General features: G+C 38.7%; 3 protein-coding genes across 3 annotated transcripts; 2 read left to right on the top strand and 1 right to left on the bottom strand.

The window, feature by feature from the left end:
- The first annotated feature begins 4,721 nt into the window (after positions 1 to 4,721).
- On the top strand, positions 4,722 to 6,607 carry LOC136267215 (uncharacterized). The gene is made up of 4 exons (XM_066062305.1): positions 4,722 to 4,858; positions 5,054 to 5,775; positions 6,108 to 6,210; positions 6,264 to 6,607. The coding sequence occupies exons 1-4, from the start codon at positions 4,751 to 4,753 to the stop codon at positions 6,582 to 6,584; spliced, it is 1,254 nt and encodes a 417-aa protein (XP_065918377.1). The 5' UTR covers positions 4,722 to 4,750; the 3' UTR covers positions 6,585 to 6,607.
- A 217-nt stretch (positions 6,608 to 6,824) lies between these two features.
- On the top strand, positions 6,825 to 7,988 carry LOC136267216 (uncharacterized). The gene has a single exon (XM_066062306.1). The coding sequence runs from the start codon at positions 6,834 to 6,836 to the stop codon at positions 7,590 to 7,592; it is 759 nt and encodes a 252-aa protein (XP_065918378.1). The 5' UTR covers positions 6,825 to 6,833; the 3' UTR covers positions 7,593 to 7,988.
- Positions 7,604 to 9,316, bottom strand: LOC136266474 (ATP-dependent DNA helicase Q1-like). Its single transcript, XM_066061489.1, has 4 exons — positions 8,874 to 9,316; positions 8,542 to 8,824; positions 8,080 to 8,487; positions 7,604 to 8,042 (listed from the first exon to the last, which is right to left on the bottom strand). Exons 1-4 carry the CDS (start codon positions 9,115 to 9,117, stop codon positions 7,649 to 7,651), a joined length of 1,329 nt encoding a protein of 442 aa, XP_065917561.1. The 5' UTR covers positions 9,118 to 9,316; the 3' UTR covers positions 7,604 to 7,648.
- Positions 9,317 to 12,948: the final 3,632 nt, after the last annotated feature.

The following is a 12,948-nucleotide window of genomic DNA, read 5'->3' as shown; positions in this document are numbered from 1 at the left end:
ATATTTACCTATTATGCTCAAATTATGCTCAATATTTATACCTCAGTTCTCATGTTTTTCTAGTAAATTTGCACTTTATGGGAAAACAGTAAGTTGCTGAAGCATAGACTCTAAATCCCTGCTTATCAAAATCCATGTCGCGGAAAAGATCGATATACTCTAATAGAACAGTCAGCTGTCTATTATTTTCTGACTGTTCTATTAGAGTATATCGATCTTTTTCTGTGATATGTATTTTGATAAGCAAGAATTCATGGTAATGCACAAGTGTTCTGCCTATTATGCTAGCATTATGCTCAATGCTTTCAGGCACCTATTATGCTCATTATTATGCCAGCATAATTGGCGGGTCCCTACTGATTTAGTTAGCTAATCTGATACTGAAGCTGTGTATTATGCATGCATGCATGCATGCAGTGTCTCCTATGTAATATAGCTAATAGCCAATCTTGCAGTAACTGTAGTTATGTTCTCCATTCAACAAAAAGTAGTGATATCCTGTGCCAAAAACAGCCCAGCTGTAAAAAAAGGCGAGGCCAAGAATGCACAAGTACATGTTCATGGAGTAACTACAACCAAAAGACATGATATCAAAATCTGGCCAAGAAAGCATTTACAGTATAGGCACTTTTATGTATTCGTTTTCTATATGCTTCACATTATCACATCCAGCTAGCTGTACATGTGTGCTTGCAATTAATGCAATATAAACAATACTACTGAGACGATAAAAGATGATTACACTGCATTGTTACCAAAATTAATTTAACTAAAAATTTACAATTGGTTTCTACTTGACCATCTTTTTGCACTGTATATTAAAATAAAAAGATGGCCAAGTAGAAACCAATTGTAAATTTTTAGTTAAATTAATTTTGGTATTACAATGCAGTGTAATCATCTTTTATCGTCTCAGTAGTATTGTTTATATTGCAATCATACATCTACAGCTAGCTGGATGTGATAATGTGAAGCATATAGAAAACGAATTCATAAATTAAAAGTGCCTATACTGTAATGCTTTCTTGGCCAGATTTTGATATCATGTCTTTTGGTTGTAGTTACTCCATGAACATGTACTTGTGCATTCTTGGCCTCGCCTTTTTTTACAGCTGGGTTCATTATTTACATGAATGATCTCCCCTGTGCAGTTGTTCATGGTAAAGTTTTTTTTGTTTGCGGATGACACAAAATGCTTTAGACACATTAAAGTACCTAGTGATATGCAGCTTTTACAACACGATCTAAATTGCTTGTCAAGTTGGAGCACAACATCCCTTCTATCATTTCATTCCTCAAAAGTACTCATCTCTCATTTAAGTGTAAATTTACAACTTATTATAGCATCAATGACAATCCTATAAACTCCTCCCATTTACACAAAGACCTGGGTATTTTGATCAGTAATAATCTTAATTGGAATGAACATCATGACTACATCCTAAAGAATGCTTATAAAACCCTGAGACTTGTTCGAAGAACTTTTAGTAAAACCATTGTTCCATCAGTTACAGTCAAGCTATTATATCCTTAGTTAGATAACAGCTTATGTATTGTGTACCTGTATGGCGACCTTACCTTTTGAAGGAAATCTCTAAAATCGAACAGCTTCATGCAATGTAGGGCGACCAAATACATTTTACATGACTTCACCTCAGATTAAAAAACACAGTTAATAAATCTAAATTTACTTCCCTTAATGTATACCTTCCAAATATCAGATATAATGTTTTTATCAACTGTCTGAAAAATCCAACCCCAAGCTTTGACATCAATTCTTACGTATCTTTCTCCCAGAGTATTACAAGATCTAACTCAGTCAAGCTACACCATAACATACCCTTTATCAACAGAGAGCGTCATTTTTATATTAATCGAATTTGTCAACTTTGGAATTCCATCAATATTAGCTTATTTGCAGACACTATTAAAAGATGATTAAAAACCTTTCTCTGGAACCATTTTATCACACACTTCAGTTCCGATGACCCACATAAATTCCATTACCTTTGTCCTTGTGGCAGTTGTGTCAACAGTCAACCCATCATGAACTTTGATTACCTGTAGCTATATTAGTAACTTATAATCAATAGGTTCACTTACTAGTCAGGTTCACTGTGTCAAAAAATACACTTTCGTTCAAAGTTTATGGGGATTAGCAAACCTATACATTTTTGGAAAGCTTAGAACATGAGGAATCTGAAAATCAATGTTTATATTTGCTCAGATTCCTGCAAGGTCAGCATTTTTTTAATTTCAAAGTGACAGCTAAAAATAACAAATTTCTAATACATCAAGTTTAATTTTGACATAAAAGTTTAATAAATGGATTCAACAAATTCTCTGGTGACATTTTTACACCTCTATTCATTAGAGGTGACAGTTAACCATGAATAATTGAAAGTTTTTACAAAGGGAATAGAAGAATGCCCATTATAATTTATATGCTGCAATAATTCAGGAATAATTTACAGTAAAAAAGTTAACGAATATTCTGGAATATAACTGGTGCAAAGTGTAACTGGTGCAACATATAATTGTGACCGGATTTCATATAACAAGGCTTCCACACACACAAAATCAAACTTACGATTTTACCAGAAATGGATTGCTGGTCTAATATACACTATCATATTTCACACTGTACTTCCTTCAGCACTGGCAAGTCTGGTTTCTGTAGCAGCTTTCTTCCGACCCTGTCAAAGCCACGAGTGTGAGATTGGCACCATTAAATGGCCATGGCTTTGTGATAATGGTGTGTAGTGAGCTGGGACTTCACAGAGAGCTCGCCAATAGTGTTCTCAGTCAATTCGGAGTAATTTGAGGGCCATGGAGGGCCCAAACTTGGCCTCTGGATTCCAATCGTCTTCTTACTTCATTTTATACCCGTATATTAAGACCACCGTCCACCCCCACCCTCCCACCCTATTACTACCGCCTGTGATATTATTACCCGCTCGAAAAAAGCTGCTCAAAACAGGGCGAATTTTGGGTATCAGAAATGTATACACCCACTCAGTGATAGCTAGTGAACAGATGAACAATTGGTGCAAATTTTGTTTGCACAGCTGTAGGCACTGGGAAGTTATTACACGATGATTCCTTAAAACGCCATATCTCCTAACAAAGCTTTGTGCGTCGAAGCCTTGTTTTGTCAAATTCAGTCACACATGAATACATTATAGCCCATATAAGCTGTAACTTACCAATTGACGCTTGAAAACAGGGCCACACTTTAATACCAACCCATGGAACACAAGGAATGGCAAGAAGCAGCCAAACAAGCAATCTGTATTATTGTTAGATCACGTGATGCCTCTCATAATATTAAATGTGACCGGATTTCATATAACAAGGCTTCCACACACACAAAATCAAACTTACGATTTTACCAGAAATGGATTGCTGGTCTAATATACACTATCATATTTCACACTGTACTTCCTTCAGCACTGGAAAGTCTGGTTTCTGTAGCAGCTTTCTTCCGACCCTGTCAAAGCCTAGTCTCGCGTAGCCAGACCCTATTTCTCCGCACGGCGCTTATCGATTGGAAATTATAAGCGCCTGCTCCGAAAGGGTCTGGGGACTCTACAATAGAAACGTTCTGCAGGCAAATCACCTATTGGTTGGTGAGCGTTGATTGGCCTGGACCACGAACTAAAGAGGTGACAACGAACCAAGGATGTCTTCATCGAGTTTGTACGGCTTTCCCTTGCGTAGTTTTGGCGCGCGAATGACCAAGTCACCTCGTGAATGATGGCGAATGGACAGAGTGATAAGTGTTGCCTATGCCAGTCGCCAATTGATGACACCTCTTCTTAGCACAAGCGGAAGAAGCTGTATGGAGCAGGTGGTTCAGAAGCCAAGAGAGTCTTGGAAAGGATAAGTCTAGAGTACACTGAAAGACCATTGTCTTCCTATTGTGAGTGCAACAGTAATGCTTACTTGTGTAACTGCTGTAACAACCTAGCTAAGTCTGTTGAACGGATTGAGAAAGATCTGAAAAAGAAGATTGATGGCATCACAAGGAAGTTGACTAGATTGTCAGTCAATACTCAGTCACCTTCAGCGACAGCACATGTGGGACAGAAGAGGCCTAGTTTAAATTCCCAATTGCAGGCACCAAACAAAGTAGTTTGTCAAAACACCTCAATCTCCCAACCAAGTTCAACATCAAAAGATGTCAAGGTATGTTTAATAGCCTTACTGATCAGTATTATGTGCAAGCTTTTTTATAGGTTGTAATTGGACCACGCACATATAACATTGATGACCAACTACGCAAAACATGTGTAAGGAAGTTGGTTTACAGATCTTATAAATCACTTGCTAATTCATTGGTGAATGCTGAAGAAACCAGTGCATTCTTATGTCATGCTTTTGGGAGAAAGATCTGTAATGAGCTCACTGATATATGCAGCACAAGAATATCCTCAATGATGCGTGACAGTAATGAAGCTGTTAAACAGTTTAGATGGGAAACCATCTTTCTAGAGTTCAAAGCAAAGCTTCCTACTTTGGTTGCCTTAGTGAAGTTTATCTTACCCCATGTTAGCAAGACCCTGCTGTGCTTTGTTATTGGAGTCATCATTAAAAGTCGATCACCTCACATGGCACTTGTCCAAAGAGCCGTATCAGTTATGTTGTATGCCAATGGCGCTAACAAACAGGTATGGACATACAGAATCTATGTCTAACCAAAATATACGATCAAGTATAATTTCAGGTATACAAGTGCTTGCAACCTTTAATGGTTTGCCTGTCCCACAAGCGGACCATTGCATTGGTGAACCGTCTGTCAGAAGACCATGATGTTGAGGTTTTGTTTTGGGCGGATGAGTTGAAGAAATATATAGAGGTATAGGTTTCATGTACATATATACCTACTTGAGCTGCATTTAACCATTCAATTGACCCGACCTTGTGCATTACAATATAAATTTTTTTTAAAGAACAATACATTCTCCATAAAATAGTTTGTAATGTCTTAGAGTCAGTTATACAGAGTTGCTATAGTTTATGAATGCCGTTTAATTATATTTTATATTTATAGGAGAGGTCCTTTAACTATGAAACAATTGGCAACATTGACATTGGTCAGTGTGAAGATTCAGCTGCTGAGTTCTCACCCAGCAGATCATCAGTACTTAGTAGACAAGTGTCTGCAAATAGTAGTGTTGTTGATCATAGTTTTACTGATGGTAGCGTTGCTGATGGTAGTGGTGAATCACAAGAATCTGAGTCTTTCTGGCCGGCTTCTGATACATCACATATAGAAATGGATACATCACTTACTTTTAATGAGTATTCATATATCCAGCCTGATACTTCTATCAGTGAATTAGACGTGTCCTATATTGCTCCTGCCTATAGTCCAGTGAGATCACCCAATGATGAACATAGTTTACCAGGACAACCTGTTACTATTGATCATGTAGCTCGTGCAAATGAAGACACAGTTGGACAACAAACACCAGTCAACACAAATGAAGGAGCCACAGCAGGGGATGTAGTGACAGTACAATCAAATGCTTGGTCAGGTTTCAAGATTGCTATAGACAATGTGGACAAGAACTTCCATCCAAGCTTCCAGCGTATTCATCATCAAACCAAGTTGTTACACTGTGTTCATATGTATGCAGCTAAAGATCGGATAGACCTTTCTCTTTACTCTAATGCTGCACCACAAAATGTAGCCATCACTCCTGAAGATATCTTACCAAGTCTTAATGACCTGTGTAGTATAAAAGAACACTTTAAAGTACTAGTTTCAAGGTATGTTGGTATTCAGTAGTGTGTGTGTGTGTGTGTGTGTGTGTGTGTGTGTGTGTGTGTTCGATCGTTCGTTCGTTCACTCTCCTGGATGTGTTGTGCCATCTTAATTTCTTTATTATGTTCTGCTGTGCTGGCTGTTTGAGGGAGCAGAAAGTTGCAGCCATCAGAGCATCCTACTATCTCCACTGAACTGCATTTGGTGGAGAGCCGAATCAGCTAATTACAATAGTGTTTATACACTTGCTGTGTCATTATTATTATACTATTTGCTATAAAAAATAATGTATATATATATGCATACACAAAAGGGCTGCTATTGTTTGCTTATTTAGGATACTTGTACAGCAGATGGAGAAATTTTCAACACAGAAGAAAGATGTACTATGGCACATTCCATTTCTGTACAGTGAAGAAATGTCAATGAAATCTACTGTGGTATGAATATGTGTATTGTGCTGTGATTTATGGATTTAATCTACGTATATCAGGTCCCACTGGGAGTCATTAATCTTAATGAAAACAAGATCGATGAGATGGCAAGAATCATGGATCAGATACATCGATATGTGCCTACTCAAACTAACAATGTGACAATAACTTTTGCAGACGCAGAAGAGACACTGACATACACTGAGTACAATTTTCATCCAATTTGCTGCAGTGGAGACCAGTTAACAGCAGCTCGTGAGCATACTGCCCAATCTGTACACCATCATTCTGAGAATGAGCTGGACCGATTGGAAGGACTTGTACCTGTAGTTGATGACTGGCATACTAATATAACTCTTAGAATTCATTTCTTACTGTGAAAACAGCTTGTTTATATTTTACAATTTTGTTCACAGGTAATATGGAAATGGCTTTACTCCAAGCAGTCAGCTACACAGAAGGGCACTCTGTTTCAGCTTAAAAATGAGATTAACAGAACCAATATTCCTACTGATCCCAAAGACAATTTGAGAGCATGTGAAGATTTTTTAGGTGTTGTCCTAGATGCTCATGTTGTAGCAGCTGCCAAGACCATCCTGACTTCCAATGATTATGAAACAGTCTATGACATGGCTGCTGCTTTAGTTGAGCAGTATGTTAAAATTGAGCTACCGAAGCCTAAACCACCTCAACCAAGGCGACGTCGACCCAGGCAAACAAGGCGTCCTGGACAACCATGCCAATCTGTAGACAGTGTGCATGTCTATGCCACAGAAGTGCTAACTTTAGGGTTGTTATGGAGTGGATTCAACGATGCCATCAGGGAGGGAGATGGTGACAAAGTGATAATGTATTGGCGATTCCTGCTGTTTGCCTTCAAGTCTGGTGGTTGCAAGAATTATTCTGGTGAAGCTGTAAACCTTCTTAGTCAATTGCATATTTTATCCCCCAGATTAGTAGCGCAGCTGAAATGGGGGCGGTTTGTTAACACTAAAGGCAGAGCAGGATGCAACATCCCCTCAGACCTGCACATGGAACATTTGAATAAGAGGCTAAAAGGGATTCTAAGAAACCTTGGTCCTAACAACAGCTTTGGTACCATCCAGAGAGCAACAAACACTATTGGTGTTGTGAGTGATGTTTGTCGTCAGTTTGCTAGAGAATTGGGAGTAGAGAGAGAGAGTGACTATCATAAAAAGAAATCAAATGAGAAGGACTTTAACATAGTTTTACGGACACTTGAAGAGAAGGAAGTTTTTGTCAAGAAAGACCAAAGGACACACAGCAGCTTTAAGTTGCCTAAGGGACATTTAGAGCAAATCAACAAGGAAAAGCTGGACAAGTGGCTAAAGGAAAAGATTGATAGTATAATATGTAAACATTCGTAATCGTAAGGATCTTTCTCACTGTAATATTAACTTTTATTTAGTTATTGTAAATTTAATTACTGTACAATGTTATCACCACTACTACAATCACTACATTTACAAGTTTTGGCACAGTTATCACAACATTTACATAACTGGATATCATCGCTGTTTTCAGAGCTAAACAAAAAGTTCTTGAAAAGAAGCTTTCTCCTACATTCTCTTTTGTTGGTGCCATAAGATTTCATTTGCACTGATGTACCTTTTGGAGGTTTTCCATACAACATACGTGCTGTTGCAGGGTTATGGTCTCTACCAGCACGACCACTCTCTTGTACATATTCCTCAACAGTACCAGGTGTTCCAAAATGTACTACTGTCCTGATGTCAGGACAATCTATGCCCATACTAAAGGCTGTTGTTGCTATCACTACCAGAGTTTTCCGTTGACAGTGACGAATGAGTTCAAAACTTTCTGTTTCATTTTGATGGTAGAGGCCTGGTGTACATATCTACAAGCCTAAAACAGTGGAATTTGGCAGGACTACCATATGGCTCAGTGAAGTGTGGTCCCATCAGTACTTCTAAAATATGGTACATTGTACCACAGTCAGCATAACTGCGACAAAAGATCAACATTGTAGGAAAAGAGAGGCGTTTGATCTTCAATTTTGCACTCAGTTCTAGATCTCTACAATAGTTTGCAATATCTGGAAGCTTTTCTGCATTGTAGAATATATGGCTTTGGCTGGGAGATAATCCAATGATGAGTGGGTTATCAAGTGACAGACGTTCTGTAACAACTTTGAGAACTTCTGAAGTTGCTGTTGCTGTCAATGCCATGATGTTTACAGAGGTAGGAATTAAACTACGCAATTCTCCAATCTTAGAAAATTCTGTTCGGAACTCATCACCCCTGCAAATGTAGTTTTTAAGCACAATATTATAAAAGCACACCTGTACAACTCACCATGTTTTCACACAATGTGCTTCATCAACAACCAAAGCCACTAGTCTCTTCTTGTATACTTCACTGCGTAACATGTTTCTGTATATTTTATTGCAGATAATGTTTTCCGGACTGGTGAACACAATTTCGACATTTCCATCCAACACTCTTCTTCTTTGACCCCAGTCTTTTTGCTGCTCACCGACAAACACAGCATTTATCCCTCTGCTTCTAAATTTCTCCGTAAGATCCATTTCAAGGGATGCTAAAGGGCTGATGCACACGACCAGGCTATCATTGCAATCTAGAGGCACAGTGTAATAAATGTGTCAGTGTGTGTTTAGAGTTCATACCTCTTATTCTATTAAATATTGGAGGCAAAAGAGCAAATATTATGGATTTCCCGTATCCTGTAGGCAATGATACAAAAACATCTCTTCCAGACAAAAATGCAGAAATCGCTTCAAGTTGTTTGGGCTTGAGGTTTGCTATGCCCATCTTTTCCGCTACATCAAGTATTATTCTCTCTGGAGTATCCTCCGATTGTACTTGTTCAGTACCTGAGACTTGTTCAGTGAGCTGTCCATTCGCCATCATTCACGAGGTGACTTTGTCATTTGCGCGCCAAAACTACGCAAGGGAAAGCCGTACAAACTCGATGAAGACATCCTTGGTTCGTTGTCACCTCTTTAGTTCGTGGTCCAGGCCAATCAACGCTCACCAACCAAGAGGTGATTTGCCTGCAGAACTTTTCTATTGTAGAGTCCCCAGACCCTTTCGGAGCAGGCGCTTATAATTTCCAATCGATAAGCGCCGTGCGGAGAAATAGGGTCTGGCTACGCGAGACTACTAGACACTGGTGCTTGGATGCAAATTAATTGCTATATACTAGCGTATCTTCACAGCAAATTTCAAAGCATTCGGTTAAACCATTGAGGAGTAACAGCCGATCAAAGTTAAAATTCACGAAGTTACCCCCGCCTACCTTACTTGGTTGTGTAATTACTTTGTTTCACTCGTGTACAGCCCAAGGCTTCCATTTTTTCGCGATAAAAACTACACAGCCTTACTCACTGAGTCCTTCTGCGTGTCCATGACCCATTAATTAACCTGTACTCCACAGATTGCTAACCGGCCTCCACCTCGATAAATTTCTAAGTTCTTCTTCGCCATTGCCTGTTGTTCCGTATATGGAAGAAGCCTTAGAAGAACAAAATTACGGGATCTTGTGTTAGAGATTTCCAACTAAATTAAATAATTAACATTCCATCCATTCATTGGTATGACAAACATTGCGCTTTTTTCAGGGTCATTTTAGTGCAAACCCCACCTCAATCAGTGGTTCCTATCAAAAGATATAAGGAAAAGAAGTTGACAGTGTGATGATTCAGTTTTGTGTACATCATTTTCAATGCTTTTTATGTATATTGCATGGCACCAAACACAGTATTCAAAGTGTCATAAATCTAGATAAGAAACTAATAATGACATGAAATTTTCACCACATAACTATTTCATGGAGAACAGCATATGAACTAGGTAAAACCTCTCAAAGTGACCACTTCTTTGTAGACTGACCACTCAGAATATTACATGAATAAAGCAAGTGATTCACAGATAAAACTGTGTAATGTGTAACACTAAGTATACGCAGGTACCTAATGTATTTTCAGGGTTAACTAACTAGAAAAATCAGTAATATTTTATAACATGGTAATTACTGGCATCAAAAGTCACAATTAACACATACTTCGGAAACATGACAATCAGATAACACAATGTAAGAGCAACATTATTTTTAAAATAGATTTGTTTGGACACTGCTCAGCTTTATTTGTCACATTGTAAGCACTAAGGATGATAATTATTATATAACACAATGACATCACTATACTACAAAGAGAAATTATAAACAGTTTCTGATCAAAATTACAATCACTGAAGCTGCTATAAAATGGATCAAAACAGCAGTAAATACACCAGAATATGACAACAGGTAAGTGTGAAGCCAAGTAAGGCTGGTATCACATGCCAGTCTCCACTTTTGAAAAGATTATGTTCAACCTTGAACCTTATTTTGCAATTCCGCGCAAGACAACAAACTGCTCACCTTCAAACTATACTTGCATCGATGCAGGGGGGTGCCTTGAAGCCCAGGGTGATTGTAATGCTGAATTCTGAACAGTGCTAGATGGTGATTTATCTTTAAAAGGGCCATATTTCCATCGTAATCCAACATCAATCGTCCTCCAATCAAAAAACACATGGCAAAATCCAAATCAGCATATACGGTTTGCCCAGAACCACTTTCTTCGTCCTCATCAGCAGCAGATTCACGCGGAATCACTCAGAAACTTCGGTCATCACCGGTGCCACATTCTTCCAATTAGAATTACGTACGCAATTATTTGTATGGGCTCCCTATGCCGGGGATTTTTATTTCTCAAACTTTGATTTGCTGTATTTCAATAAATACCGCATGGATTTTAATCCAGTAAAGTGCATTACGAAGTACGAAACATTGGCTATCATTTACTGGAACGGCAGCTTGTGAAACGTTTATTGAAGGTGTATGATTTAAGTAGCAAAAATATGTGTGAAAAATTTGTAGGTTGGAAATCGCTACTTGTGTGCTCAGAGATGTGTATTGTTCGACTATAGTCTTTAGATGGCAGATTGAAGTTGTGCACCTTACAAGATCGCCATAATAGGGTCTCTAGTGAGCTGCCCGTCTTCGCTACGAGAAGCCGTTTAAGCGCGCATCCAGTTTATTCTTCTTTCTAGCCATCACAGTGAGTGCTTTGTTTGTCCATTATAGGTGGAAGATAAGTATCGCTGATATCATGGCTGCTTTTCACACGCAAAAAAGGTTGGGTGGGGTGTTTATTACAACCCTACCATTTAAAAATATTTTGTGGTCTAACCACATATCATCAACAACCCTCCCATATGGTATCCATGTCATAAACAACTTACAGAGTGTGAAGCCTGACAGTCTTATATGGGAGGATTGTGTGCTACTGTACTTATGTCACTGTAACTAGCTACTGTGTACACATTCTAGCACACTCTCTGATCGGCTAGTGACATTGACAGTTGCAAACATTTGGCCATGACCACATGCATGCTAGCCAGACTTTGCTGACTATACCTATGGTGTTCCACTTTGTGACACAGTTTCTAGCAGGCTTTCCAGGGCTAGAGCCCAGTCTAAGTCCTGGCAATTGGAACTCAATATGCCAGTTTAAAGTACTTCTGCATGTATGGGTAATGACTGCCAAATCCCAAGTAATCATGTAAGACTGGCTACGCCACTGGCCACTAGTAGTGACATTGTGATTTGTACATGCAGACACCGGCATAGGAAGACTTTTCGGCCAAGCCTAGCCATCTCCTATTTAGCTTGATTAATACCAACTCACAATGTTGCTGCTGTATTAATTCAGCCCTGGGGTTCTGGAAACTCCCCTCTGAAAATTCAAGCTAAAATAGCAGTAATAGTATTGATAAAGGACTAAACATACAATAAGAAATCATAAATCAATGTAATTTTGAAGTATTTTATTGTTTAAAATGTGTGGGGGGTATGCCCTAAGACCCCTCCACTTATGATATGGGAATCACCACCAAATATGTGAACCACCTTGGAAAAATGCCTTGTGTATTTAACTATGTACTTGCATGTGCATTGTAAGCCTACTTAGTCTCTGTCCTAAGAAACCACAACATTATACAGTACAGCCAAGAAGTCACATGTGACCTAGATAGCTCATGTCACTTAAGTGTGACACAAAGGAATTATAGCTATATTGATTGAGTAGAGGAGTACTAAGCAAAACACCAATAAGTAGATAGTAAATGGATAACTTCATGTGTTGATTATTTCAATGTACAGAAGCAATGTATCTACTAAAATTAACCCAAGCATGTGCAGTTGCTGCACATACTGAAGTTGAGATTAACTTCAAATTATACAGTATGTCAGATTTGAAGGGATTATAGTCAAAATTATACACTTACAACTGCTCTTTGGAGTCATTAGTGTGTACTATCAATTTTAGGCCATTTAGGAGAGGTCAAATATTAAAGTGGTGTCAGCGGCTGGGGGCTGTGCCCCCAGACCCCTGCAGCCATAAACGCCTACAATGTCAAAGTCAAACTCCCCTTTGACAAATCCTGGTTACGGGCCTGTTGACTCTAATACTTTAGTGCAATGTTGCACGAGGATGTTACGAATCGCATTCGTGTTACTAACTACGCTAGCAGTTTTTTGTAAGAAATGGAGATGACCTACCAGGACACATGCAGCCTATAGGATCGCATAGACCACCAGAGGAAAGTATAGAGCCAGTGTACCAGACCCACTGGGGTTCTATGACAAATACATGGCTAAGAACACCCCAGTACTATTCAAAGGAGCACTAGCTG

Source organism: Dysidea avara, chromosome 9 (assembly GCF_963678975.1).
Source record: "Dysidea avara chromosome 9, odDysAvar1.4, whole genome shotgun sequence".
NCBI lineage: Eukaryota > Metazoa > Porifera > Demospongiae > Dictyoceratida > Dysideidae > Dysidea > Dysidea avara.
This window is presented reverse-complemented; position numbering and strand designations above follow the sequence as displayed.